A 26,268-nucleotide genomic window follows, 5' to 3' on the forward strand; every position below is an offset into this window, starting at 1 on the left:
TGTCCCTCAAATTCTATAAACAATTCTAACTCCTGTATGCTAGCAATATAGTGATAATCTCAAATGTTAATAATTTACCTAATTAAGGAAATGCAAGCCTCCAGCTGACAGAATACTAATTAGTCAAGATACAGGTTGGAAGAGGTACAGTATGCATCAAAATTAATGACAATCTTCGTAGGAGGCAGAACACTGTCCCCCTAAAGATGTCTGTATCCTCACTCTCGGATCCTGTGAGTATGTTTCCTCTCATGACAGAGGCCTTGCAGTAGTGATTAAATTGATGACTTTGAGACGGGAGATTATTTTGGATTATCCAGTTGGCCCACTATATTCACCAAGATCCTTATCAGGGAATGAAGGAGGCAGGAGAGTCAGAGGAGACATGATAAGGAAGTCAGAAGTCAGTGACTGGGGCAGCCTGTAGAAGCTGAGAAAAGCAATTCTCTAAGCATTCTGAAGGAACGCAGCCCTGACAACACTTGGATTTTAGCCCCATAACACTGATTTCAGACTTCTGACTTCCAGGGTTATAAGTTAATAAATTTGTTGTTTTAAGTTACTAAGTTTATGGTAATCTGTTACAGCAAAAATAGAACACTAATGCAGTCTTATTTCATTTGTATAAGATAAATTACTCATTGTAAACTTTTCATTATTAAAATCATGCAATGTCCCTACACTTTGTAAAATCACTTATTCTTTCTGTATTGGACAAGGAAAAAAGATCAAGAGTTTAAATAGCTCCATACAAATCCTATAGTAGTCTTAAAGAGAAGACACATTTTCTTTTTCATTTAAATTTGAAATTCTGTGCTGTACATGAGAGTTCTAATGTAATTTTGGGGCTGGAAAGTAGGATACTTGTAACATGCTTTCTGCCTTGAAAAATGAATTTTTGTACTAATAATTCAAGGTCTCAGTTTCATCTCTGGAGTTAAATTATTGCTTAAACATAACTATTTACATTCATCAAAGTAAATTTGTACAATCCTTTTGGAAAAGTCACAATAAAATATGCCTTGAGACATATGTTTGATTTATCAGAAAATGTACTTATATTATGGATATGTTTATATAACAGAAAATGCTTACCTGATTGTACTTTGGATCAAGTCATGATTTTGGCTAGATTATGTACAAAAACTATAAGAATCATTGCATTGTATTTTAAGTGTGGGATGCCACTGGAAAGTTTTGAATACAAAAGTGAAAAGAGTTCTAAAACTATGAAAAGCTATTGTGTGGAGAACAGACTGTGTACTAGGGGCTAAGGGGAATGGTCCAAGTTGGAGGGGACGATGGCACAGAAGAGTGGAAGGTCGAGCAAGTGTGCAAACGGGGAGACTAGTTAGGAGGCTATTGCAATAACTACTGCCAGAGGTGATGAGGTTTAGAACAAGGTGGTGGCTGTGATGGTGGGGGAAGCATTTAGACTTAGGATGTATTTTCTAAGTAGGGCAGACATGATTTTATGATGCTTTGGATGTGTGGTATGAGAGAAAGAGATGAGTCAAGGACGGTGTACGAGGTTGAATAGTGTCCCCCCAAAAGCTCATGTCCGTTCAGAATCTGTGAATCTGATCTTACATGATAATTACAGGAGCCTTGCGGGTCATACTAGATTAGGGTGGGCCCTCAATTCAATGATTGCTGTCCTTATATGAAAAGGGAGAGCTGGACAGAGAGACTCACAGAGAAAAGACAGCTATGTGAATATAGAGGCAGAAATTGGAGTGATGTAGCCATAGGCCAAGGACTGTGGCAGACTGGCAATAGTCATCAGAGGCTGAAAGAGGCGGAGAAGGATTCTCCCCTGGAGTCTTCAGAGGGGAAGAGCCCTGCTGACACTTTGATTTCAGATGTCTAGCCTCTGGAATTGTAAGAGAATAAATATCTTCTATTTTGATCTGCCTGTATGTGTACTTTGGTATAGGTACCCCAGAAAACTAATAGAAGTAGCTCCAAGGCTTGTGGCCTGAGCCAACCACAAAAATGGAGGAGCCACTTACCGAGACACATGGGGATAGGTTTGGGGGAGAATTAAAGCTCAGCTTTTGATATGTTGAGCTTGAGATGGTTGTTAGATATCTAAGTGGAGATGTTGAATTGGCAAGTAGAAATACAAGCACAAAGTTTGTGGAGGAGGGGGGTGGAGAAGAGGCTAGAGACACTAATTTAGAAGTCGTCAGTTTCAGGATACAGAGTATTTAAAGCACTGGGCCCACATGAGATCATGAAGGAGTGAACAAACAGGGAGAGGAGGAGTGATTAAAGGCAAGTGCAGAAAAGGTCTGTTAGAAACTTTAAATCAAGAATGGACTAAAAATCTGCTAGAAAATAAACCCTAGCAAAACATTATCTATATTTTAAAGAGGAAGATTTGAGACACAAGAAACGATGATAAATTAAGGAACTAACAAATAATTGTCAAGGCATAATGCTAGAAAACAGTCATAATAATGATAATCTGAAATACTGTAGATAATCTCAAACTGAGAGATGGTGGTGCGGAGACGTAATGAAAACTGATTTTAGATGTTCCATATTTGAAGGCAGGATACAGACACTAATTAATTGTAGCTATTGATAAAAATAAATTTAAATAGGTTAATGTATTAAAATTCAAAGACAATTATTAAAAAAAGAACATTATGTGTATGTTTGAAAACCCTGAAGGGAGAAAAAGGAACAAAGAAAGATTGATTAACCCAAGAAGAAATAGACGTTTTGAACAAGCCAACAGGTATAGAAGGAAATGAAGATAGTGAGAGATCTTTTTCTTTTCTTTTTAAATGTTTTATTGTTTATGCTACTACAGTAGTCCCAATTTTTTGCCCTTTGCTGCCCCCCCTTAGCTTTTTTTTTTTTTAAAGAGAAAGTTTATTTAGAAAGTCACAGAGGTAGAAGAAATGGGTCATAGAAGAAATGGGCCCAGGAAACAAGTTATAGCAAAAGAAAGGCCTTAAGAGCTTAGGAGAGCAGAGGTGGGGGAGGGGCAGGAGAGAGAAAGGAAGAGGGAGAGCGGGGTATGGGAAGGGAGCTGGAGGGGAACGGGGGAATATTAACACCAAAAGCATATTAAATTAACAATATACCATAATTAAGGAAGTGAATCATAGGATTGTACAGGTGATTAAAAATCAGTCAATGTAATTTTCTGCATTAACAGATTAAAGAAAAACTAGGAACATCTCAATACCAGCTGAATAAACCATTCAACTAAACTCAAACTTGTTCAATTTATGTATATTCTGGAAAATACATCAATGATTGCCAGGGATTGGTGTATGGCAAGGGTTGACTACCGAGTGCCAGGGAGAAATCTGGGTGGCGATAGACTGCTTCTGTATCTTGACTGTGGAGGTCTCAGGAACACACGTGTTTGTTAAAACTTACAGGATACTAAAAAGGGTGAATTTTTCTGTGAGTAAAAAAATGAAAATTCAAACCTTTAAAATGTTCAGAGAGCTAGGAATAGAAAGAAGCTACCTAGTCTGGACACAGAGTAAGCAGTTATACTCAACAATAACACCTTGGAATCCTCCTCCTTTAATGTCATGAACAAGGTAAAGATTTAAAGGTTCTAGCTGACACAATAAGAATAAAACAGAACAAACTTGTTATTTGCAAAAAGCAGCAGAGTAAAGTCCATCAGTGTCCCTGCAGCCCTCTGTGTCATTTGCTGTTCCATGCCCATGTGCTCTGCCCTGGCCCCATTGGCCCTGCTGTGCTGCTAGCATCCAGGCATGCTCCTGCCTCATACAATTTCCACTTTCTCTTCCATCTTGTGCAACTCTCATCTTCCCTTGTCTGCATGACCTGCTCCCTCACCTCCTTCAGGGTGTTGCTCAAACGCCACCTCCTAAGCTCTCTATTGAAAATTTACCCATTCCCAGTCACCAACAGCATTCATTGTCCTCCCTGCTACTCATTCTATTTTCTCCTCTTAGAAAAATATAAGTTCACCCCCAAAATTTACCTGAACCAAAAGGAGTTCAAGTAGCTATATAAAACCCAGTAAATTTCCTTTACACCATCAAGAACTAATTAGAAAACATAAAAACTTTTAAAAAGCTTAAATAGAAAAGTAAACAAATATCTTCAAATATCTGAGAATAAACCAAAGAACCAGTGTGAAAGACCTACAAGAAAAAGAAAACATTTACCACAAGAACATGAAGAAGATATAAATAGAAGTAAAGAGATATTACAAATTCCTGGATAGGAAGATGATACTGTCAGATGGATATACTTTCTTAAGTTAAGTTAGAAACCAAAATTCTAAGAGAATTTTTATAAGGAGCAACAGGTCACCAAGATGTTTCTTAAATTGATCTGTAAGAGAAAAATATACAATAGACAGGACTTTTGAATAATATAGGTTATTGGCCTGACCGCATATATGTATAAATAGGCCAAAAATCATCAATAATTTAAACTAGGAATTAGCCAACTACAGCCCATAGAGCAAACACAGCTCACCCTCTGATTTGTTTCAAACGATTTAATGATTTTTAGCATATTCAGAGTTTATTACCATAATTAATTTTATAATATTTTTATCACTTCAAAAAGAAATTCTTTACTCTTTAGCTATTACTCAATCCTACCTCCCCACCTCTGAGCTGCAAACAACCACTAATCTATTCTCTGTCTCTCTATATTTATTTGCCTATTCTGGACATTTCAAATGTATGAAATTATATAATATAATATTTGGTTGTATGTGACTGGTTTCTCTCATTTTTACTTAGCTAATGTTTTTAAGGTTCATCCAGGCTGTATCAGGTATCATCACTTCATTCCTTTTTATGCCTGAAAAATATTCCATTGTAAGGATATATCACTTTTGTTTATCCATTCATCACTTGATAGACATCTGTGTTGTCTCTGCTTATTAGCTATTATGATTAATGATGCTGTGAACATGCATTTAAGTTTTTGTGGAGGTGTGTTTTCATTCTCTTGGGTATATACCTAGGAGTGGAACTGCTGGATCATAAAGTAATGCAATGTTTGAAGAACTGCCTAAATGTTTTTCAAAGAGGCTGCACCATTTTATGATTCCACCAGCAACTGATAGCAGGTTTCCAATATTTCAAGACCCTTGCTAACACTGGTTATTTCTTTAAGTATATTTTATTGATTATGCTATTATAGTTGTCCCAATTTTTCCCCCACTGTTCTTCTTCCGGTACCCCACTTCCCTCCAGCAATCCCCTGCCTTAGTGCATGTCCATGGGTCGTGTATATAAGTTCTTTGGCTTCACTCTTTCCTATATTATTCTTAACTTCCCCCTGTCTATTTTGTACCAACCAATTATGCTTTTTTTAAAAATATATTTTATTGATTATACTTTTACAGTTGTCCCAATTTCCTTTCCCTCTGCTCCCCTCCACCTGGTGATGCCCCTCCCTCCATTTGTACCCCCTTTTAGTCCATGTCCATTGGTTGTGCATATAGTTCTTCTCAACCTCTTCCTGTCTACTCCACTCCCTCCTACTATGCTTCTTAATTCCTATACCACCTCCCTCCCTTTCTCCTCTTCCCCCTCCCTGTTGCCTTTCCCCCAAAATGTTCCCCATACCTATAGTTCTTTTTCCACTCTCGTTGCCTGTTTAGTTTGCCTTTGTTTCACTTCCCTAGCTTCTGTTGTTGGTTCTTGTGATGCAGTTTTCACTTTAATGTTCATAATTTTGATCCTCCTTTTTCTAAACCAGTGCCTTTAACATCTCATATAATAGCGGTTTGGATCTAATGAACTCTTTCAGTTTTATTTGGTCCTGGAAGCACTTTCTCTGCCCTTCTATTTTGAATGAGAATTTTGCTGGATAGAGTATTTGTGGGTATAGGTTTTTGATTTTTATTACTTTGAATATTTCTTGCCAGTCCCTTCTTGCCTGAAGGGTCTCCCCTGAGAAGTCCGCTGATAGTCTAACTGGGACCCCTTTGTACATGATTCTTTTCTTCTCTCTTGCTGCTTTTAAGATTCTCTCCTTATCTTTAATTTTTGACAATCTGATTATAATGTGTCTTGGAGTGGTTTTTCCTGGGTCCATTTTTCCCGGAACTCTCTGTGCTTCCTGGACCTGTAAGTCTATTTCCTTCCCCAAGTTAGGGAAGTTCTGCTTCATTACTTTTTCACATAATTTTTCAATTTCTAGTTCTTCTTCTTCGCCTTCTGGCAATCCTATAATCTGTATGTTCAATCTCTTATAGCTGTCCCAGAGATTTCTGATCCTTTCCTCACTTCCCTTGCTTTCTGTTTCCTCTTTCCGCACTGGTTGAATGTTTGTTCCTTCCCTGTGTACCAGTTTGTTGATTTAATCTCTGGATTTTATTTCCTCATCACTTGCCTCGTATGTGTTTTTGTTCTTTTCAGTATTCTTATCTTGTTCCAAATCTTTTGTTAATTCTGTAAGCCACCTAATGACTATAGCTCTGAATTGAGTCTCTGAAAGGTTTCTTATTTGTTCGTCTGTCAGATTCTTCATCTGCTGCCTGGTGAACTGCGTCACCGGGATTTCTATAGTTGTCTGCCGCATTTTGACAGCTTTGCTTCTTGGGCCGGCTATAGGGGGCAGAGCCCTGTGTACTCATCACAACCCTGCGACCGGCGGCGATCCCAACCTTTTTCGCAGCGCTGTGGTGCTTTGAGTGGGGGCAGGGGTCCAAGATGGATTCCTGCCGTTATTCTCTGCTGCGCTACCAGGACTGTCCTCTCGCCCCCTGGGCCTCACCGTCCGAGGCAATGTGGAGGCTGCCTTTCCGAGCGTTGGGGTTGCAAGCTGCCAGGGCTCGACTGCAGCTGGGATTGCTCTCCCTGTCACTGTCCCCACTGCTTCCGCAAACAGCACCGCCCAATTTCGCCCCTCCTACCCATCTGACGAGCACCGCTGGTTTATAGCTTTGTACGTTGGGCTTCCGTGTAGTTTTATCTTCTGGAATTTCTAGTTATCTTTTGTTTTGAGGTAGTTGTATTCCTTTCTAGTTGTAGAGGGAGACTGAGCGTGTCAGTCTAAGCCTCCATCTTGGCCAGAAGTCTCCAATTATGCTTCTTAATCCCTGCACCATTTCTACCTTTCTCCTCCTTCCCTCTTCCAGCTGATAACTCTCCAAATAATCTCCATATATATGATTATGTTCCTGTTCTGGTTGTTTGCTTAGTTTGTTTTTGTTTTGTACACTCAGTTGTTGATAGTTGTGAGTTTGTTGTCACTTTACCATTTATAGTTTTGATCTTATTTTTCTTAAATAAGCCCCTTTAACATTTCATGTAATGATGGCTTGCTGATGGTGAACTCCTTTAAGCTTTATCTTGTCTGGAAAGCATTTTATCTGCCCTTCCATTCTAAATACTAGCTTTTGCTATTATAGAGTAATCTCGGTTGTAGGTCCTTGCTTTTCATCACTGAATACTTCTTGCCAGTCCCTTTTTGCCTGCAAAGCTTCTTTTGAGAAATTAGCTGATCGTCTTATGAGAACTCATTTGTAGGTAACTCTCTTCTTTTCTCTTGCTGCTTTTAAGATTCTCTCTTTCTCTTTAGCCTTTGGCATTTTAATTATAATGTGTCTTGGTGTGGTCCTCTTTAGGTTTAACTTGTTTGACACTCTCTGTGTTTCCTGGACTTATATGTCTATCTCCTTCACCAAAGTAGGGAAGTTTTCCTTCATTATTTTTTCAAATAAATTTTCAATTTCTTGATCTTCCTTTTCTCCTTCTGGCAACCCTATGATTCAGATGTTGCCACTTTTGGAGATGTCTCAGAGTCTTCTTATACTTTCCTCATATTTTTTTTTTTTTTTTTTATTCTTGTTTCTTCTTTCTGTTCTGGTTGAATGTATATTTCTTACGTTCCAAATCGTTGATTTGAACCCCAGCTTCCCTCCTTTCTCTGTTGGTTCCCTGTGGATTTTTCTTTATTTCACTTAGTGTAACCTTCATTTCTTCCTTTATGTTTTTGCCATACTCAATGAGTTCTCTGAGCATCCTCATCACAAGTGTTTTGAACTCTATACCTGATAGGTTGGCTATCTCTGTTTCATTTAGCTATTTTTCTGGGGTTTTGTTCTGTTATTTCATTTGGGCCATATTTCTTTGTCTCCTCAATTTGGCAGCCTTCTTGTGTTTGTTTCTGTGTATTAGGTAGAGCTGCTTTGACTCCCTGTCTTAGTGTACCAGTTAAGTTGTATGGGGCAGAGCCTTAGCTATTTGCCAGGGTGGAGCAATCCACTTCACTACTTTGTAGCTCTGTGTGGGGGTGAGAGGTCAGAGAGGGGACAATTTTGCTGCCTGGTTTCTTGAGGTTTGCCTGGCACTCACCCTGTTTCCAGTCACTTCACCCTCTTCCCATATGCAACCAGTGCCTTTCTAATTGTTGCTTTGGTGGTGATTCCCAGAGTTGGTGTGTTTGTGTACATTCTAAGTCAGTGTGGGCCCTTTAAACAGACTCTTCTGAGAAGCTGGCAGTTTCTTCTGCCACCCCAACCCCACTGGGTTTTCCCCCTCTACTGGTTTTTATAACCAGAAGTTATGAGGCTTTATCTTCCTGGTGCTGGAATCCTGGGCTATGTGGTCTAGCCTGGGGCTGAGATCGCTCATTCACAAGGTACTCCTCTTGAGCTTTATATACCACATACGAGTGTGCGACCACCTGTTCCGCTGCCTCTTCTCTGCCCCGACTCCAGGTCTCTGTCCCTTCCTACCTGTCTGGATAAATGTGGCTTCTTTAAATCCTTGGTTGTCAGACTTCTATACAGATCAATTTTCTGGTAGTTCTGGGTGTTTTTTTGTTTTGAGCTTAGTTGTAATTCTTCTCGGGATTGCACAAGGAAGCAAAGCATATATACTTACACCTCCATCTTGACCAGAAGTCCGTTAACATGGGTATTGTTTGTCTTTTTAACTAGTTAAGTAGGAATGACTCATTATCTCATTGTGATTTTGATTTGCATTTCCTCAATGATTCATAATAGTGATAGTATCTTTTCTTGTACTTATTAGTCATTTGTAGATCTTCTTTGAAGAAATGTCTATTTATATCCTTTATCCACTCTTAAAAAACAAGTTATCCTTTTGTTGTTGAATTATAAGTTTTTAAAATATATTATACTACCACTTTTCGGTAAATAAAATTTTATTTGAACATATCTACAGTCATTCATATATGTATTGTCTGCAAATCCTAAACTATTTACAATCTGAGCCTTTACAGAAAAAGTTTGTCAAGGTTTTATTTAAACAATGAGTTATTGGGGGAAAATATCATAGATCAATATATTTAAAAAACAGAATTAGAAATTCAACTGTTGATAAATGTGGTATTTCAGAACAGTGGGGTGTGTGTGTGAAATATGGGTTAATTTGTTAACAGAGTTGCAATAATTTACTAGCCATTGGTAAAAATAAAACTAGAATCCTTTGTTACACCATCCACAAAATTTTTTAAAACCTAAAACCAAAAACTATAAAAGACTTAGAACAAAATAGAGAACATTGTTAGAATATTGGTGCAGGGAAGACTTTATTTTTAAATCTCTGACAAAAATTAAACACTTTGGTAGTATAAAAGGTATAGAAATCAAGTTATAAGAAAACAGTTGTATCATGTATAATAAACACATGAATATGCTAGAAGAAGTTTCTACAAATCATTTTTAAAAATTCAGTATGAATGCACAACAGATAACAATGACTGAGTTGCAAGGGAGAAATAGTCCATGCTCAAACTCAGAAGAAACTGGAGAAATGCAAAAATAACAATTAGACAGCAAATTTTTACCCTGGAACAAGGATAAAAAGCCAGATAATATTAAATATTGGCAAAGATGCATAAAAAAGTACCTTGAAACATTACGGCTTCTGATTCCCCAAGCACCGCAGTTCCTGTTCTAGGAATTAGTACTAGAGACATTCAAAGAGGCATCTACAAAAAACTGTGTGTTGAAACAGTGTTTGTGATAACAACCAACCATAACAATCTGAAAGTCCATCAAAAGGAGCTTGATTCAGTAAATTACAGCAAATTCATACTATGAAATATTTTGCTGCTCTTAAAAGGAATTGAGAAAATATACATTCACAAATATATATACCCAAATACATTTTGTTATGAAAAATAAAAATCAACTATTGGAATGGAATTTATAATTGTGATATTATAGTAAATAATTATTTCAATATTCCCTTAAGAAAGTTGTGACAATATTTAGCAATGATATTTATGTATTATGAGTATTTGGAAAAAACTGGCTCTTAGAAAAAATGATTTTAGTACTATGCCATTTCTGAGTTTTAAAAATGGCATATGCACATATATGTATGTATAATGCATAGAGAGAATGACTGAAATGGTACACATAAAACTCTTGATTGTAATCTCTGGGTAGGGAAATAAAATCTGGATGAAGGTGCTGGGAACTTTCATGCTTTGCTCCTTCTATTTGCATAATTTCATTTATAATGAGTATGATATTTTATGTTATATTGAAATAAAACATATTAGACTCATGTATAATTTAAATATATTTTGTGGCTAATATTTGTGTGTGTGTACTTGTCTATAGAAAACATGGAAATATTTTCTTTTAAAATCCTAGATAATATTTTATGCTTTATAAAAGATATCTAAGAGGAATTAAATGCTATATGTCCTCAATTCTAAGATATTGATTTTAAGACTCATCATTAATTCAATAACAGCTTCTCAGGAAAAAACAAAACAAGCACACAATCACACTATAAATCAGTATAAATGCATTTCAACTTCACAAACGTTTTAAGATAAAATGACAGTATATTATGCATCACATTTTGCGTTAAGTATGGAAGGTAGGTAAGTAAAATTACAACCTTCATTTTCCCCTTTGATGAATAAATATATGTTTGCAAAATGTTGAAAATGAGATCTATATGCCTATGGCAAGAGTATTTACAAAGGAAAAGACAATCAAGAGAAAACCCACTGTCCATGAAAAATCTCTGCAGGAAGGATTTTGCTCCTGAGTGACACAAGATCTTACCTTATTTGGAAATGAAAATTTGCTTGGTTCTACTTTGCCAGGTGCCTGAATAGCAGAAAGTGGTGGAAGCCAAGTCATCTCCTAAAGGGAGGAAAATCAAACAACATTGTAATACAGAGTATTTAAAGTCAGTAGCATGTAAATCAGTTATAAAGCCTACCTTGATAAGGCATGGAAAGAGTAAAAAATGAGTAAGGGATAAATAAGGAATAAAAGGGAATTAAAAAAAAAAAGGAATGTGAAAATCACTTTCATATTTTTTTCACTAATTTTACCAATTTTTGGTTCCATGGCTCTACCTATGCCCCTTTTATACCTTAAAAAGATCTACAAGGTTGTCCTATTTTGACTTCAAATAAGCACCTGAGTAAAGGGACACCCAGTGGTAAAAGTTCTATGGAAAAAGCCATACAAATGAGGCTGCTTCTCTGGGACTTGATCTCACAAAATTCACAGGGTGTTTCTGAAGGACTGCATAAAGCACTTTCAACTTTAGGGATCAATATTACAGGAATTGTTTATTTTATAAGAAACTCGTATTAGTAAGAGTGTCCAATAAGCCCCCACACATCACTTTGGTCTTCATAAAAATGTCATTTGTGGAGAAGTGAAAACACAAATCACAAGTATGAAACAAACAGAATGCTGTGATGTTTATAACAGTATTAAGAAGACAACTTAAGCTCAACATGTGATGATCTGTCATATGCTTTCTGACATACACTTTCACTAAACTGTGAGAGAGAGGCAGGGGTCCTTTTAGTCACTCCCAGTATTCTCCATCAGTTCCATCTCCTGGAAGATATCTGCATTCACTAAATGACTGTGGAATTAAATTGAATCAATCTCTGATTACTAGGAACCTGACTTAGAGTTTACAAATAGGCTCTGGACCCTATTTCTTGGTTTATACCCACTTCCAAACATAAGTAAGCACAGAAGCAGATGGTCTGTTTTAAGAGAAGTGAGAAATTCTCTCTTTAGGTGAAGACATTTTCTCACCTCCCCTGGTTGGGGGTGGGGTGGTGTTAAAAGGGATTCTGTCAGGTTTTTGGAGTGAGAGTTTCTTGAGAAGGTCTTGTGCCTCCTTTCCTTGGGTAACTCTCCCTGCCCCAGCTCCTCAGATGATGGAGACCCACACTGGGAGTGAGTGTATTCAAATGCTCCTTGGAAGGATTTACTGACCCTACATCAGCTCCCACTCACCATGACACCTGTACCAGAGATGGGTTAAGCTCATATGCACCCAAGATGTCCCTTCTCCATTCTGCTGGTACCAAAGTTTCTCCAGTGGAAAAGTAAAGGAAGACTCAGTGACCCGTTACATTCATTTTACCTCACTCCCCAAGTATCTGCACATCCTATCCTGTATCTCTACCCCTGTTGTCTCTTTTGTGAGGATTATGTCCAGGAATAGGGTTGGTACCCAGTTCATTTCTGAGTGAATGAAAAATTAAACAGTATCTCTGCAATGCGTTTACCTTCCTTTCTGGTTAGTTCACTACCATCCTAATCACAACTTCTATTATTGCTAACCTGAATTACTTTAGAAGCTTACTGATTGGTTTTCTTCTGTTATTATTAAGCCATCCTTCACACTTCTGTCAAGTCATTTTTCCTCAAGTGCAGATTGAAAAGAAAATCGCCACTTCCTCAATATCTACACGGACCATCACATACATAACAACAATAATGATGGCGATGGCGACCATGCCTCTTGCTGTGCTTGACAGTTTCAGAATATTTCCATACAAGTTTTCTCATTTAAACCCAACCTTTAAAGTAATTATTATTATATCCATATCGGAGGTGAGGAAGTTAAAGCTTGAGAAGACTAAGTGATTTGCTCAAGTTCAGGCAGTTCACAAATGCCACCACTGAAATGTTCACACACATCTCCTTCCTCCCAACCCAGTGTTTGTTTTTTACTCTACTGCATTTGCCCCCCAAACAAACAGTACTCAAGACATTCTATAACAAGGTCCCCATTGTCAGCCTTGTGCCTTTTTATTAGTCTATACATGCATTACATGTAAGAAAAACTACAGCCTCTGCTTTAACTTACACTACTCTCTTTGTGTGTGAACACACTACCCCCACATGCCTTTTGGAGTTGTACTCATCCATTAGGGCTCATCTAAAACATCATTTACGTCATGGGGCCTTAGCTGATTCCCCATCTATTCCAATATGATATGACAGTTCCCTTCTCATGTTTCTCCAAAGCACTCATTTCTCTCTCTCATTGTAACTCAGATTCTTCTTATGTGTATAGTTTCATACATATACACCTCTCTATATGCACTCAACCATTTTGCTTTCTTCTGATATCCTTCCCCCAATACAGAATAAAAACCATACTAAGGAATCCCAATACTCTCTTTCAAGAATATTCAGTTTTACTAAACATAATCCCCAAGTAGGAATTCTAATAATTTCTTTCAAGAATATTCATATTTATTAAACATAACCTTTTAAAGATAAACTGAAAATTTCTTCAGAGGGATACTGTCTATTCATCTATGCCAATGAAGCACCTTATAGACTAAGTACTCAAAATTAACTTGTTGAATTGAACCAAATGCCCATATTTCAATGCAAAATTGCTCACTGATATTATTTTCATTACTTTAATTCATCAAGTATTTCAATGTGATTTTCCACCTAATTTAGTGCTGCTTTATATATGAAGGAATAATAAAGCCAGTAAGGTTGTTTGAAAACACTTAAATCTGTTAGAATTTCCAAAAACATAGAATTATTTATATGAACTAAATATTTGTTTTTAATGAATGTGCAATGACTTTCTAAGACTGATTATTTACATATTAAAATTCTCCATTAGGGTTGCATGGGAAAATTAAGGGAAAATAGGCTCTTTCTCTTTCCTCTTCCGTCACTTACTAGCTCAGTGAGCTTAGGTTAAGTTACATCTTCACTAACTTGTAGTGATTTCAGAGTACAGATTTTGGAATCAATCAGATCTCCATCTGTGGTATCTTAGAACCAAAGAAATAAAGGTGCCAACTAGCTCATGGTTTAATCATAAGCATTAAATGAGAAAATACAGAGCATAGCATGGTCCTCTTATGGTTAATCATTCAATAAAAGAATGATTAATATCAAGCTTAGTTTCAGAATTCTTGCCTCTAAAATGAGAAACAGAATTTCTCTCTGAGCTTTAGATGGAAAAGTGAGTTTTATAGGAGAATGATTTATTATGCAAATGTAATCTAATTAAGCTAGCAATTATTAATACAAACTATATATTTCTAAAACATAGTTATTTAAAAAGATTATTATGATTCTTAGGTATGATATGTACTTTACATTAGAGAAAATGTCCCTAAGTTTTCTCAATGGAATGAATCTCTGACATAGTAATAGTAGTCAGCGACATAAGATTTGATTAAAAGGTGTTTAATTAGTACTTAGTTTCTGGTAGTGATTTAATATGTTAGCAAACGAGAAAATTTCATAACTGCTAAAATTCCCCTTAGTTTGCCTCACTTCACAGGGAAAGAATGCTATTTTATTGCAAGGCTAATGTATGCACTGTCCCCACCCCCACCGGTGCTCCGGACCTTCCTGCCTCAACCATTCCTTCTGTTGCTGCTCTCTGTGCCTCTTTCCTCCACTTGGGTGTCCTTTGATCCTTTCCTAGACCACAGGTAAGACAGGAAGAGAAACAGAATGTTTAAAGCCAAGTACTCCAAAGTCTAGGTGGCTACTTCTGACTTTATAAACTCCTCTAACACTTCTTTGATCTGTCTGCCTTCCTTCCTTTTTGATTTTCTTTCACTTAGGAATGAAGTCACACCCTATACCTCCACTGAGAGGTCCTCAGTTTTGAGCCTAGCTTCCTTAGCCAACTGACAAGATTAAGAATCAACATTTCTGTGTTAACACAGCCTTACCAGTCCCAGCCCTAAGCAGATGTCTTGTTACCCAAGGGACATATTTCAGTGTGTCTTCTTATTTCTTAGGCATAAGATGCCAAGTCTCTTTATAGCAAATACACTCAGTTTTCTCCTAAATGTAAGAACAGATGGTTAAATGATGAGTATAGAATACTGAATTTCATTAACTGTCCAGTTTTTTCTCCTCCCCTCTAATTTTCAGAAGGCCATGGGGCACGTACGCAGTTTCCATTTTCATGCCTACTGTGCAGCAAGTCTGACCACGAGTCCCCAAAATCCATAGTTTCAAGGTGAGTAGACTTCTCATTTTGCACAAGTCTCCTTTCCCTCCATGTAGCTACTCACATATACTGATGTTACCTGCATCAGCCTGTCTTAGGACAAATGGTTGAAGCTCAGGACATCCATTCACTGAGCAGTGTAGCTCTTTGTTTTTTAAAAAGAGAAGAAACAAAATTGAATTTTAGCCTGATATCTAATCTTAGAGTTCAAAATGCATAGTTATGAAGATCTGCAAAGTACATATAGTTTGCAGGCAGATTAAACTACAAAAGAGTTAAACAATATCTTAATTTTCCTACTAAAATCAGTGAATAGGAAAATACTTCCCCCAGTCTCTTTCCCTGTCTGCTGTTTCCCCACTGCAGTCGATCTCAGTCACTGCCATAGAAGTGTTTTCCTGAAATCACTAGTATGCCGTACTTGTTTGAAAGCTTTCCAGGGACCCTGCTCCAAACATTCCAGATGCTCTGTCCTACCGTGCCATCATGGAACGCTGCATTGTTACTGCCTGTTCCTTTCCTGCATGGTCCTCCTTCAAGCCAGATGGCTTAACATCCCATTTCCTCTTACCCTGCCCTGGGTTTCCCTGTTCTGACATTTTTTGGTTTTCACTTCATATAATTCCAACCTCACTTACCTCTCCGTTCTCTCTCATCCCTGCCTCTCTAGGAAGCTCACTGACCAGTGCTAGCCTCGGCCAGGACTGCACCCTTCACCCTCCTTGACAACGATTTGTGCCGTGCATTTAATATTTCCATGCTACCTGGGCTGCGAGTTTTCCTTTCTTGTGTCACTGCTATCAGATTATCACTTTTTAACCCCTACTAGATTATGACCTCTCTGAGGGAAGGGATCATGTGTTATAACGCTCTCGTAACTCTTAAAGGCCTAACACAATGTAACAGGAATTCATTTAATCCCTCTGGATTCTCTTTTTTTTGCCTGTAAAATGACAGCAATAGTATATTACACTCATCCTACCAAATACATATAACTGTTGCCAGGACCAAGAGCGATTAAATTACTTCTTTCTCTTTCAGCAATGTCTCAACGTGGGCTGCCAACTCAGAATCTGCTGGGAAGGAGAGGCTTTCTCCCCAGGCCTGGCAAATGACCATAGTTAACTCCAGGATTCTTTGTACTCATCAACTTACTCTTTTTAAAATAATACACTGGATTAATTCCGTGACTTGGGAATAAAATGTAAAGTGCCAGAGTCGATTTTTATGAGTGGCAGTGGCTGCTGCAGATCAGAGCATTATTTTGTTTTCAGTTTCTATATCAGAATAATCACTCAGCTTTTCAGTTCTTTCACACGTGAGACTCGTGTTATGACACTCTGATCAGATAAGTGCTGTCAACGACAACACATGGTAGTTTTTATTACACTGTCTGTCCTTTGAATGCAGGCAGTGCGCAGGAGAACTAGATCTGGTGAAAGGGAAAATGCGCCTGTGGGCCTGCTGCCGGGAGGCCAAGCACCGGCCCCTGAGTAGACAAGTGGGAGAAACATTACTGGGACTAGTGCTTACATTCTAATTGTCAGTCTGTCCCCGGCCTTTAACCACAGACTCCAAGGTCACACTGAAGCCTGGGCAGATCTGGGCTCAGAACAAGATCATAGTCAAAACCTCTAAATTAGTGCCTAAAAATCAACAAAAATCCAAGAATATTCTCGTTCTGTTACTACAGTAGAAAAACCTATAGTTTGAAAAATAATAGTACTATAGTGTATTCAGGGCCATTATTTTGATGAAAACATTACTTAGGAAAAGGTTTTGGAAAAACAGTAGCTATTGAAAAAAAACACCTTCCTTACTAAGATTTAAAAAAAACATATTTTTCATAGTGTAATTTAGGCTGCTAAAATTACAAATAAGCAAATAACCAATAAAAACCTGTAATAACACCATTCCCAAAAGCCATAGTGAAATCTCACTTCTTTAAACTGAAAACCCAAGAATATGTCCAATTTGAATCAAAGCTGACCTGAGAAGAAGATTTCCAGCTGCTATATCTGTATTTTCTGGTCTCGTGCATACCCCCTGAATGGGAGAATCTCAGATTGGAACCCCAACTAATCTAATTCATTGCAACACCATAGCTTTTTCAACTTATTGCTATCCCCTGTTCTCAATGAGGTTAATCCCCAATGGGTAAAATGGAGGGTGAACCTTGTAGGTTAAGATTAATAGAAGCAACTCATAAAGCAGTTTTCAACTCGGGTTTCACAGACTGTGCATAGATAATGATATGACCCCGTGGGCTTAAAGCAGGAAGGTGAGCATCCCGCACTGATGACTACAAAAGGAAGCCTTCAAATTGGCTCCAAGGACACCTTAGACCCATGCATTACACGTTCTCCTTTGTCTATTAGCTTCCACTTCTCAAAAAGGTGAGACCACTAGGTGGCTGGTTTTCATTATTTCTTCCATATCATAGAGAGTGTTATTCATTGTAAGGATATTAACTCCATGCACTGGAGATCCACCTCTCATACCCCTGACTTCAGAAGCTGTCCTCACAAACTCTTCGTGGAAAGGGATAAAAGCAGCGATTGCAGTTGATTCAACTGCCCCTCTTAACAAATTATTTCATGCTAGATTCCTTCATTTTGGACTTAACTAAAGATTTCTTGTTCTAGATGCAATTTTGTTGTTTCCAGTTGTCTGCTGGGGCAGGTAGATGGATGTGACCTGTCTTAGCTCTTGTCCATCTGTGCTCAGTGCCTTCCTGGTTCCATCTATTTACCTGGCACTTTTTGGAACAAGAGAAACCATAAGTTCCTCAAATTCATTTTTAGATTCACCTAGTTTTTGAGGTTCACTTTATTTCTGTGTTTCAAACACACTATAATTCCCATTCTTTAAGTTTTGGGATTGTTTCTAGAACTGAACATTGTGTTAAAATGTTAAAAATAGAAAGTCTACACTGGGTTCTCAGAACATAAAGAAAAGGGCTTTGATACTGAGTATACAGATGCAAGAACTTAACGGCTCTTGCTAACCCTAGGTGGCAATGCCAGCTGTGAGTCCCTGCTGCAACACACAGATACCTGCTAGTTTCCTGCACTCTTACAGACCATGTGCCCCTGATAAGAAACATTAATTGGTCTAATTTTAAAAGAGGCTTCAAAAAATGAATTAAGCACCTGAAGGGTATTCAGAGGATTTCTCAAATTCTGAGTCTGAGGTTGGAACAGATAGATCATTTCTGAAAATAAGTCACATTAAGTCCAGGTTTATAAGATGTAAGCTAAATTTCTGACCAGCTTGTTGGAAAGGTTACTAATGATGCCATTGTCACTTTATTTCTGATCTCCAAAACACCTCTCAGTGGTAGCCCAAACACCCAGAAATTAGCCCTCCTAACAGACACATAGATTATAATTAGTTCTAGAAGGAGTTCTGGTTTGCAGTAATAAGACTGCTCTTTCATATGCACCTAACGGTAAAGATGGTTTATTCGGGACAGAGAGGAAGACTGTAGAGGCTAGAAGGGGAGGAGGGTGACAATTATGTTCTTGGCCATGTTTACCACTTAAAATGTTCCTGAACTTCTCTCCACAGAAGATAATGAGGAAAGGTGCATTGGACAAAACCAGTGCTTCAATACAGAGAAGAAGAATAATAGAACAAAAAGGGACTGGAGCTGGTATCTGTGAAACCTTGTTTAATGCCGTCCCTGTCACGAATCAGAGAATGACCCTGGGCAATGGTACTGTTCTGATTATTGGCGTCCTCATCTGTAAATTGGTGTTAAAAACTCTAGCTGGCAGGATTACTGATAAATATACAATATACTTAGCATAGTGTCTGGCACAAGTAGGTGCTACACAGAATGTAATTATTGCTGTTTTATGATCTTGGTAGCTTTTGGTGTGGACCTTGGAAGGGAGGGGATGAGTATAGGAAAAGACATTTATGAACTTGATTTTTAATCTACTTCACTCAGTTAATTATTTAATATTTAGCTAGTTAATTATTCATAGTCAAATAGAAGGGATAATGAAAGTATGCTTATTAAACAATAATTTGCTTCCCTAACTCCTTTTGCCACTAAAGCACAGAGGGTAGCAGTGCTATCCCAGTGTCTGGCATTTTTCTTAAGTGGGACAATTACCAGTAAGCATGATACATCTTTTTTGCAAAAGCTGGTTTGGGTTCTAAAGAGTTTAGAAACTTTGCCCTTATGCCTATAGGCTACCTCAAGGCAACATTTAGGGCATTTTAGCAAGTGAGTTGAAGGAGGCGCTGGGGAAATGTGCATTTAGAGGAAGACAATCACTATGCTCTGGTAACAGGAATTAGCATCTGGTCAGGACACAGAGACAGGCAGGCCAGGCTGGACAAGAACAGACCCTGTATGTCACTGGTATTGACCTGAAAGTCCCCGGGATAGCAGCCTTCTGGTTCATCACGGGGGGAGGCAATGCCAGGTGCTGTGGTGCTGTGAGTGCCGTTGGCTGCAAGCACACATCTTTCTCCCTCTCAAGCCCTTTCCCAGATAAGTTCCTCCTGAGCAAACAGGTTTCTATTAACTTTGCCCAAATATTTCTTCTCAGTGTGAGAGGTGATTTACATATCATGAATGGCCTTGCCCTAGTCTAGTAGGGATGGCTTCTAGTCCTAAGAATAAACTTGCATGAAAGGTGGGATGACTTTGCAGGAGCCAGGAAATAACTACTGAAGTCCTCCAGATACAGACAGCCAAACTCAGAGGCTGGAGGAAACTGGTTAGCCTCCGGGAAACAATCTTTTTTTTTTTTTTTAAACCATGAGGTTAAAATGTCTTTAAAAAGTAGAAGCAGAAGAGTAACGTGTTTTTCCCTCCAAAAGTTTATAGGTCTGTAAGAAAAGAGAAGGATGACAATTACTTTTATTAGAAGAAAAGGCATTTAAAAAGACAGGATAGTCTGATAAAGAGCTTACCCCTCAGGAAAAGATATTCTGCAAGAACAAAGAAATAAAGATAAAAGAGGAAAGAGAAAGGCACCAAATTAATGTTGTCTAAAGAGGATAAGATCCTGAACTCAGTTACTAAATGTATCTTTACATGGGGAAAGGAAGAAAAGAACTCCAGGAAATCAGGAAGCGAAGACAATCCTGCAGAAGTCTCCATGGGGAGAACATGAAAAGGAAGGGTCAGAATACACAAGGGCAAATGGATAATCCACAAATTTCAGACAGATGGTTCCATTCTTTCATCCTTGCCCACAATACAGACAAAGTTCCTGGTCTTGAGAAGGAGTCTGCAATCATGATGGATAGTTTATGACTTAGTAAAGCCAATCAGTTCAGTTTCTAGGGCATCCAGACATGCATTCTACTGAAAACATACCTGTGCAGCCACTATGTACCAGGTGGATACAATGCAAATACAGCAGACATGACCCTGCTCTTAGGAAGTGTGAGAAACAGTGGGAAAGATAAGCAATAAACAATGAACAAAGAAATGTAAATGCAACAGGCATATTCCTTAGGGCTGCTGTGTTTTCTTTTCTTTTTGGTGTGTGTGTATGATGGAGCTACCCCAGACACCAACCCACCCTGGTGTTAATGGGCGCTGACTGAGGAACTGTATTCCGCATGGTTGCTACCTTGGTCTAATGTATCTAATTAGTGTTTTTCAGAAAAAGAACCATGAGAGGGGCATGGTTGCTGTATCAGACATCTGAGGAACTGCTTTGTGGAAAAAACATGATATGTGGATTATGGAGACAAGAAACACAATTAGACTCGATGTGTTAAAGCTACAGGAGACATTTTGGTTTTTATAAACTTTCCACCAATTTCTGTTACTAGATATTGCAACCATGCTATGTGCTAAGTGCTGTTTTAGGAGCTTGGGATACAGCTGCAAATAAGGTCCCTTCTTCATGGAGGCTACATTCTGGCAAAAATGAGATACACAGTAAACATGTACAAAATATTGTTTAATATTATATAACACAATGCAGTGTAACTTACCATCGTGTAATATACTATATAACATAATAACCACTAAAACTAGCCAACAGTAAACTGGATATTTCTTAAAATGGTGAACTATTTATCTTGGAAGCATGGTAACCAGAGTGGGAGGTCTCTGCGAAATCTCAAATCTAAAGCACCTGCTTCCTACTGACTTTGGTGGGGTCACATGGGAGGCTTGGGGCTGCCCTAGTCTCTCTGTTTGTCCCTAACTGCTGACTCAATGAAGTTCTTAACTAAACATGTGGCCTCTGGTAGTCTGGGGACATATGATTTTATTTTAATTTTAATTTAATTGAAAAAGAATTTTCAATTAATTTTTCTGCTGAAATAATACATGCTTGTTGTTAAAAAGTTAAGCAAGAGAGATCCAAGATGGCGGAGGGGTAGTGGAAGCTACACTGACCTTCTCCCAGGACCAATCTGGAATTACAACTTAATTGTGGAGAAATCATCTGGAACAACCAACTTAACATTAGTTGGACAGAAGCCTTATAACCATAGACAGACAGAAGAAGCCGCTCCATCACAATGTGACTGGTAGGAAGTGCAGCAATGTGAGAGGGCTGGCTGGGCTCCCATGGGTGGCAGCTAAAGGGACAGAGAAACATCTCAGCAGCTGGGGGTTCCCCCTGAGAAAGGTGGGGTCTACACCCCGATTTGGGCTTCCTAGCCCACAGCAACAGAGCCTAGAGTAAGACAGCATCCAGCTGTGACAAATGAAAGCCCACGTTTTTTTTTTTTTTTTTTTCCAGCCTAAAAGAGATGGCTGAAGACACAGAGAGTTCTTAAAGGAACCACGCACGAAAATACATTTGCACCCACTTACCCTGGGCTCCAGCAGAGAGAGGGCAGAGTGGACTAGAGACCCGTAAGGAGAGTTTGGGGAAGTGGCTTTGAGGAAAGAACTGAGGGGGCAGCTGACAGAGTTCCACTGCTGGCTCATCTCCCATACTGCAGGCAGACTACTCCCCTCCAAGTGGTTTCAGCCGAGGGGAAGCAATAGTCCTGCCTGCAGGAATTAATCTGTCCCACTGGCTGTGCTTAAGCCTGACTGCTGATCACAGATTGAATATATTAACAACTGAAGGAGACAATGACAGCAGATCTCTGGTAGTCTCAAACAGGCTGCCTAGGCTCAGACTGGGACATGATCTGACATCACCAGGAGCGGATCCAGGAAGCAAAGAAAGTCCACCTCTACAAAAGCATACAAGATATGATGGGCAGAGTGACTCAGTCAGCTAGGCAGAGGGAAGAACCCACCAAAGAACAACACAACAACAACCAAAATCCACGTACAACTAGACAGCCCAAATAAATAACATAAAGGGTATCCCAAGAGTATCAAGTTCAGGAGATCAAGGAGACTACACCACTGAACTCCACAGGTCTCCTACCACAGAAGGTCACACCATGAAGATAGGAAGTCAAAGCAGATCAATCTAAGAAGCGAAACAGACAAGAGAGTCACTTAAAATGGGGAGACAAAGAAACAACCTGCAATAAAAAGGAAAGGAGCAATCCCCAGAAAGAGTGCTAAATGAAATAGAGCCAACCAAACTATCAGACATGGAATTCAAAATACTGATTATAAGCAAGCTCAATGAGCTCAGCAAACTCAAAGAAAACAAGAAAGAATTCCTGGGGAACTACAAAGAACTACAGGGAAGCTATAAGGAACTTACTGAAAACTACACCAGCATTAAAAAGAACATAGGAACTATCAATAAGAGCTAGGAGGAAATGAAGAATACAATTTCTGAATTGAAGAACACAATAGAAGGAATCAAAAGCAGGCTAGAGGAAGCAGAGGATCAGATCAGTGAGTGGGAGGAAAACGTAGAAAAAAATTCCCAGTGTGAAAAAATGAAAAAAGACTGAAAAGAATAGAGGTTTCAAGAGAGCTGTAGGTCAACATGAAATGTTATAATATCCATATCATAGGGATACCAGAAGGGGAAGAAGAGGAGCAAGGGATAGAAAACCTGATTGAAAAGTAATGATAGAAAACTTCCCTAACTTGATGACAGAAAAAGTCATGCAAGTCCAGGAAGCACAGAGGGTCCCAATGAAGATGAACCCAAAAAGGCCCACTCTAAGACACTTCATAATTAAAATAGCAAAATTTAAAGACAAAGAGAGAACCATAAAAGCAGCAAGAGAAAAACACCTACTAACATACAAGGGAGCTCCAATAAGGCTATCAGTTGACTTCTCAAAAGAAACACTACAAGCCAGATGGAAATGAAAAAAATATTCCAAGCAATGAATAACAAAAGCCTACAACTAAGACTACTCTACCCAGCAAGGCTCTCACTGAAAATGGAAGGTGAAGTAAAGAGTTTCCCAGATAAAAGAAGGCTAATAGAATACATCTCCACCAAACCAGCATTGCAAGAGATGCTAAAGGGTCTGCTTTAAGAAGATGAAGAAACAGAGAGACAGAGAAGAACACAGGTACAAAAGGAAAAAATGACAATGAATAAGTACCTAACAATTACAACCTTAAACGTAAATGAATTAAGTGCACCAAACAAAAGACATAGGGTAGCTGAATGGATGAGAAAACATGACCCACATATATGCTATGTACAAGAAACCTGCCTCAGAATAAAAGATCTACACAGACTGAAAGTGAAGGGATGGAAAAAAATATTTCAGGCAAATGGACATGCAAAAAAAGTGAGGGTAGCAATACTTATATCAGACAAAATAGATTTCACAACAAAGGCCATAAAAAGAGACAAAGAAGGACATTTCATAACACTTAAGGGAATCCACCAAGCAGATATAACTTTTGAAAACATATATGCACCCAACATAGGAGCACCCAAGTATATAAGGAAAATCTTGGAGGACTTCAAGGAGATTGAAAGCAACACACTCATCGTAGGGAACTTTAACACCCCATTGTCAACAATGGACAGATATTCCAAACAAAGAAACATCAAGGATATTGAGGCACTGAACAACACTCTAGGTCAAATGGACTTTATATATATATATATAGAACTGTCACCACAAAGAAGCAAAATATACGTTCTTTTCAAATGCACATGGAACTTTCAGGCAGACCACATGGTAGGACACAGAAAAGCTTCAACAAATTCAAGAAAATTGAAATTATATCAAGCATCTTCTCAGATCACAATGGCATGAAATTATATTTTGCCTCAAGGAAAAACTCAAAAATATTCAAACTCATGGAGACCAAATAACATGCTATTAAATAATGAATGGGTTAACAAAGACATCAAAGAAGAAACCAAAAAGTTTCTAGAAACAAATGAAAATGAACACACAACCTATGGGATACAGTGAAGGCAGTCTTGAGAGGAAAGTACATAGCAATACAGGCTTACCTAAAAAGGATAGAAGAATCTCAAATAAACAACCTAACCCTACATCTACAAGAACTAGAGGAAGAACAACAGATAAAGCCCAGAGTAGAAGGAAGGAAATAATAAAAATCAGAGAAGAATTAAATGACATAGAGAATAAAAGAACAATTCAAAAGATCAACAAAACTAGGAGCTGTTTCTTTGAAAAGATAAACAAAATCAACAAGCCTTTAACCACACTCATCAAGAAAAAGAGAGAGTACCCAAATAAAGAAAATCAGTAACAAAAGAGGAGAAATCACAACCAATACCACAGAAATAGAAAGGATTGTAAGAAATTACTATGAACAAGTATATGCCAAGAAATTTTACACCCTGGGTGAAATGGACAAATTTCTGGAAATATATATCTTCCAAAATTGAATCAAGAAGAACCAGAAAGCCTGAATAAATTGATAACAACTAGCGAAATTGAAGCAGTCATCAAGAAACTCCTGGCACACAAAACCCCTGGATCAGATGGCTTCACAGGCGAATTTTACCAAACATTTAGGGAAGAACTGATTCCTATCCTTCTCAAACAATTCCAAAAAATCCAAGAGAAGAAAGACTCTCAAACCCTTTCTATGAAGCCAGTATTATCCTAATCCCAAAATCAGATCAAGACACAACAGAGAAAGAAAACTATAGGCCAATATCGCTGATGAACATGGATGCTAAAATCCTCAACAAAATATTGGAAAACTGGATCCAGCAATACATTACAAAGATCACACACCCCTATCAAGTGGGATTCATCTAAGGATGCGAGGATGGTATAATATTTGCAAATCAATAAATGTAATATACCACATAAACAATGAAATCCAAAAATCACATGATCGTATCAATAGATGCTGAAAAAGCATTTGATATAGTACAATACCCATTTATGATAAAAACGCTCAGAAAATGGGAATAGAGGGAGCATAACTCCACGTAGTAAAGGCAATATAGCAGAAACCTGCAACCAACATCATCCTCAACGGGCAAAAACTAATAGCTTTCCCCTGAAGATCAGAAACAAGACAAGGATGTCCACTCTTTTCACTACTATTCAATATAGTTTTGGAAGTTCTAGCCACAGCAACCAGACAAGAAAAAGAAACCAAAAGCATCCAAATTGGAAAGGAGGAAGGTAAACTGTCATTATTTGCAGACAACATGAGGGTGTACATAGAAAACCATATAGACTCCACCAAAAAAATACTCGACCTAATAAGTGAATTTGGCAAATAGCAGGGTACAAAGTCAATACTCAGAAATCAAAAGCATTTTTTTACATCAACAATGAAATATCAAGATAGAAACTAGAAAAAAATCCCATTTACTATAGCAACAAGAAAAATGAAGTACTTAGGAATAACTTAAACAAGGAGGTAAAAGACCTCTACCCAGAAAACTACAGAAGACTAAAGAAAGAAATTAAGGAAGATACAAATAAATGGAAGCATAGACAATATTCACAGATGGGAAGAATCAACATCATTAAAATGTCTATACTACCAAAGCAATTTATAGATTCAATGTAATCCCTATTAAAATATCAATGACATATTTCACAGACCTAGAACAAATACTTCAAAAATTTATATGGAACCATAAAAGCCCCCCGAATAGCCACAGCAATCTTGAGAAAGAAAAACAAAGTAGGAGGAATCACAATACCTGATATCAAACTATAT

The 26,268-nt window shown here is 38.0% G+C and overlaps 1 protein-coding gene across 1 annotated transcript in view; it reads right to left on the minus strand.

Moving 5' to 3' along the window:
- The window catches only part of AFF3 (ALF transcription elongation factor 3), a 588,477-nt gene that overhangs the window by 179,683 nt on the left and 382,526 nt on the right, over nucleotides 1-26,268 (minus strand). Inside the window, exon 6 of the mRNA XM_090281791.1 lies at nucleotides 11,027-11,107. Coding sequence (XP_090137917.1) covers nucleotides 11,027-11,107 — 81 coding nt within the window. The remainder of the gene's footprint in view (nucleotides 1-11,026; nucleotides 11,108-26,268) is intronic.

This window comes from Furipterus horrens, unplaced genomic scaffold, assembly GCF_987537825.1.
Source record: "Furipterus horrens unplaced genomic scaffold, mFurHor1.1.pri manual_scaffold_6, whole genome shotgun sequence".
NCBI classification, from domain to species: domain Eukaryota; kingdom Metazoa; phylum Chordata; class Mammalia; order Chiroptera; family Furipteridae; genus Furipterus; species Furipterus horrens.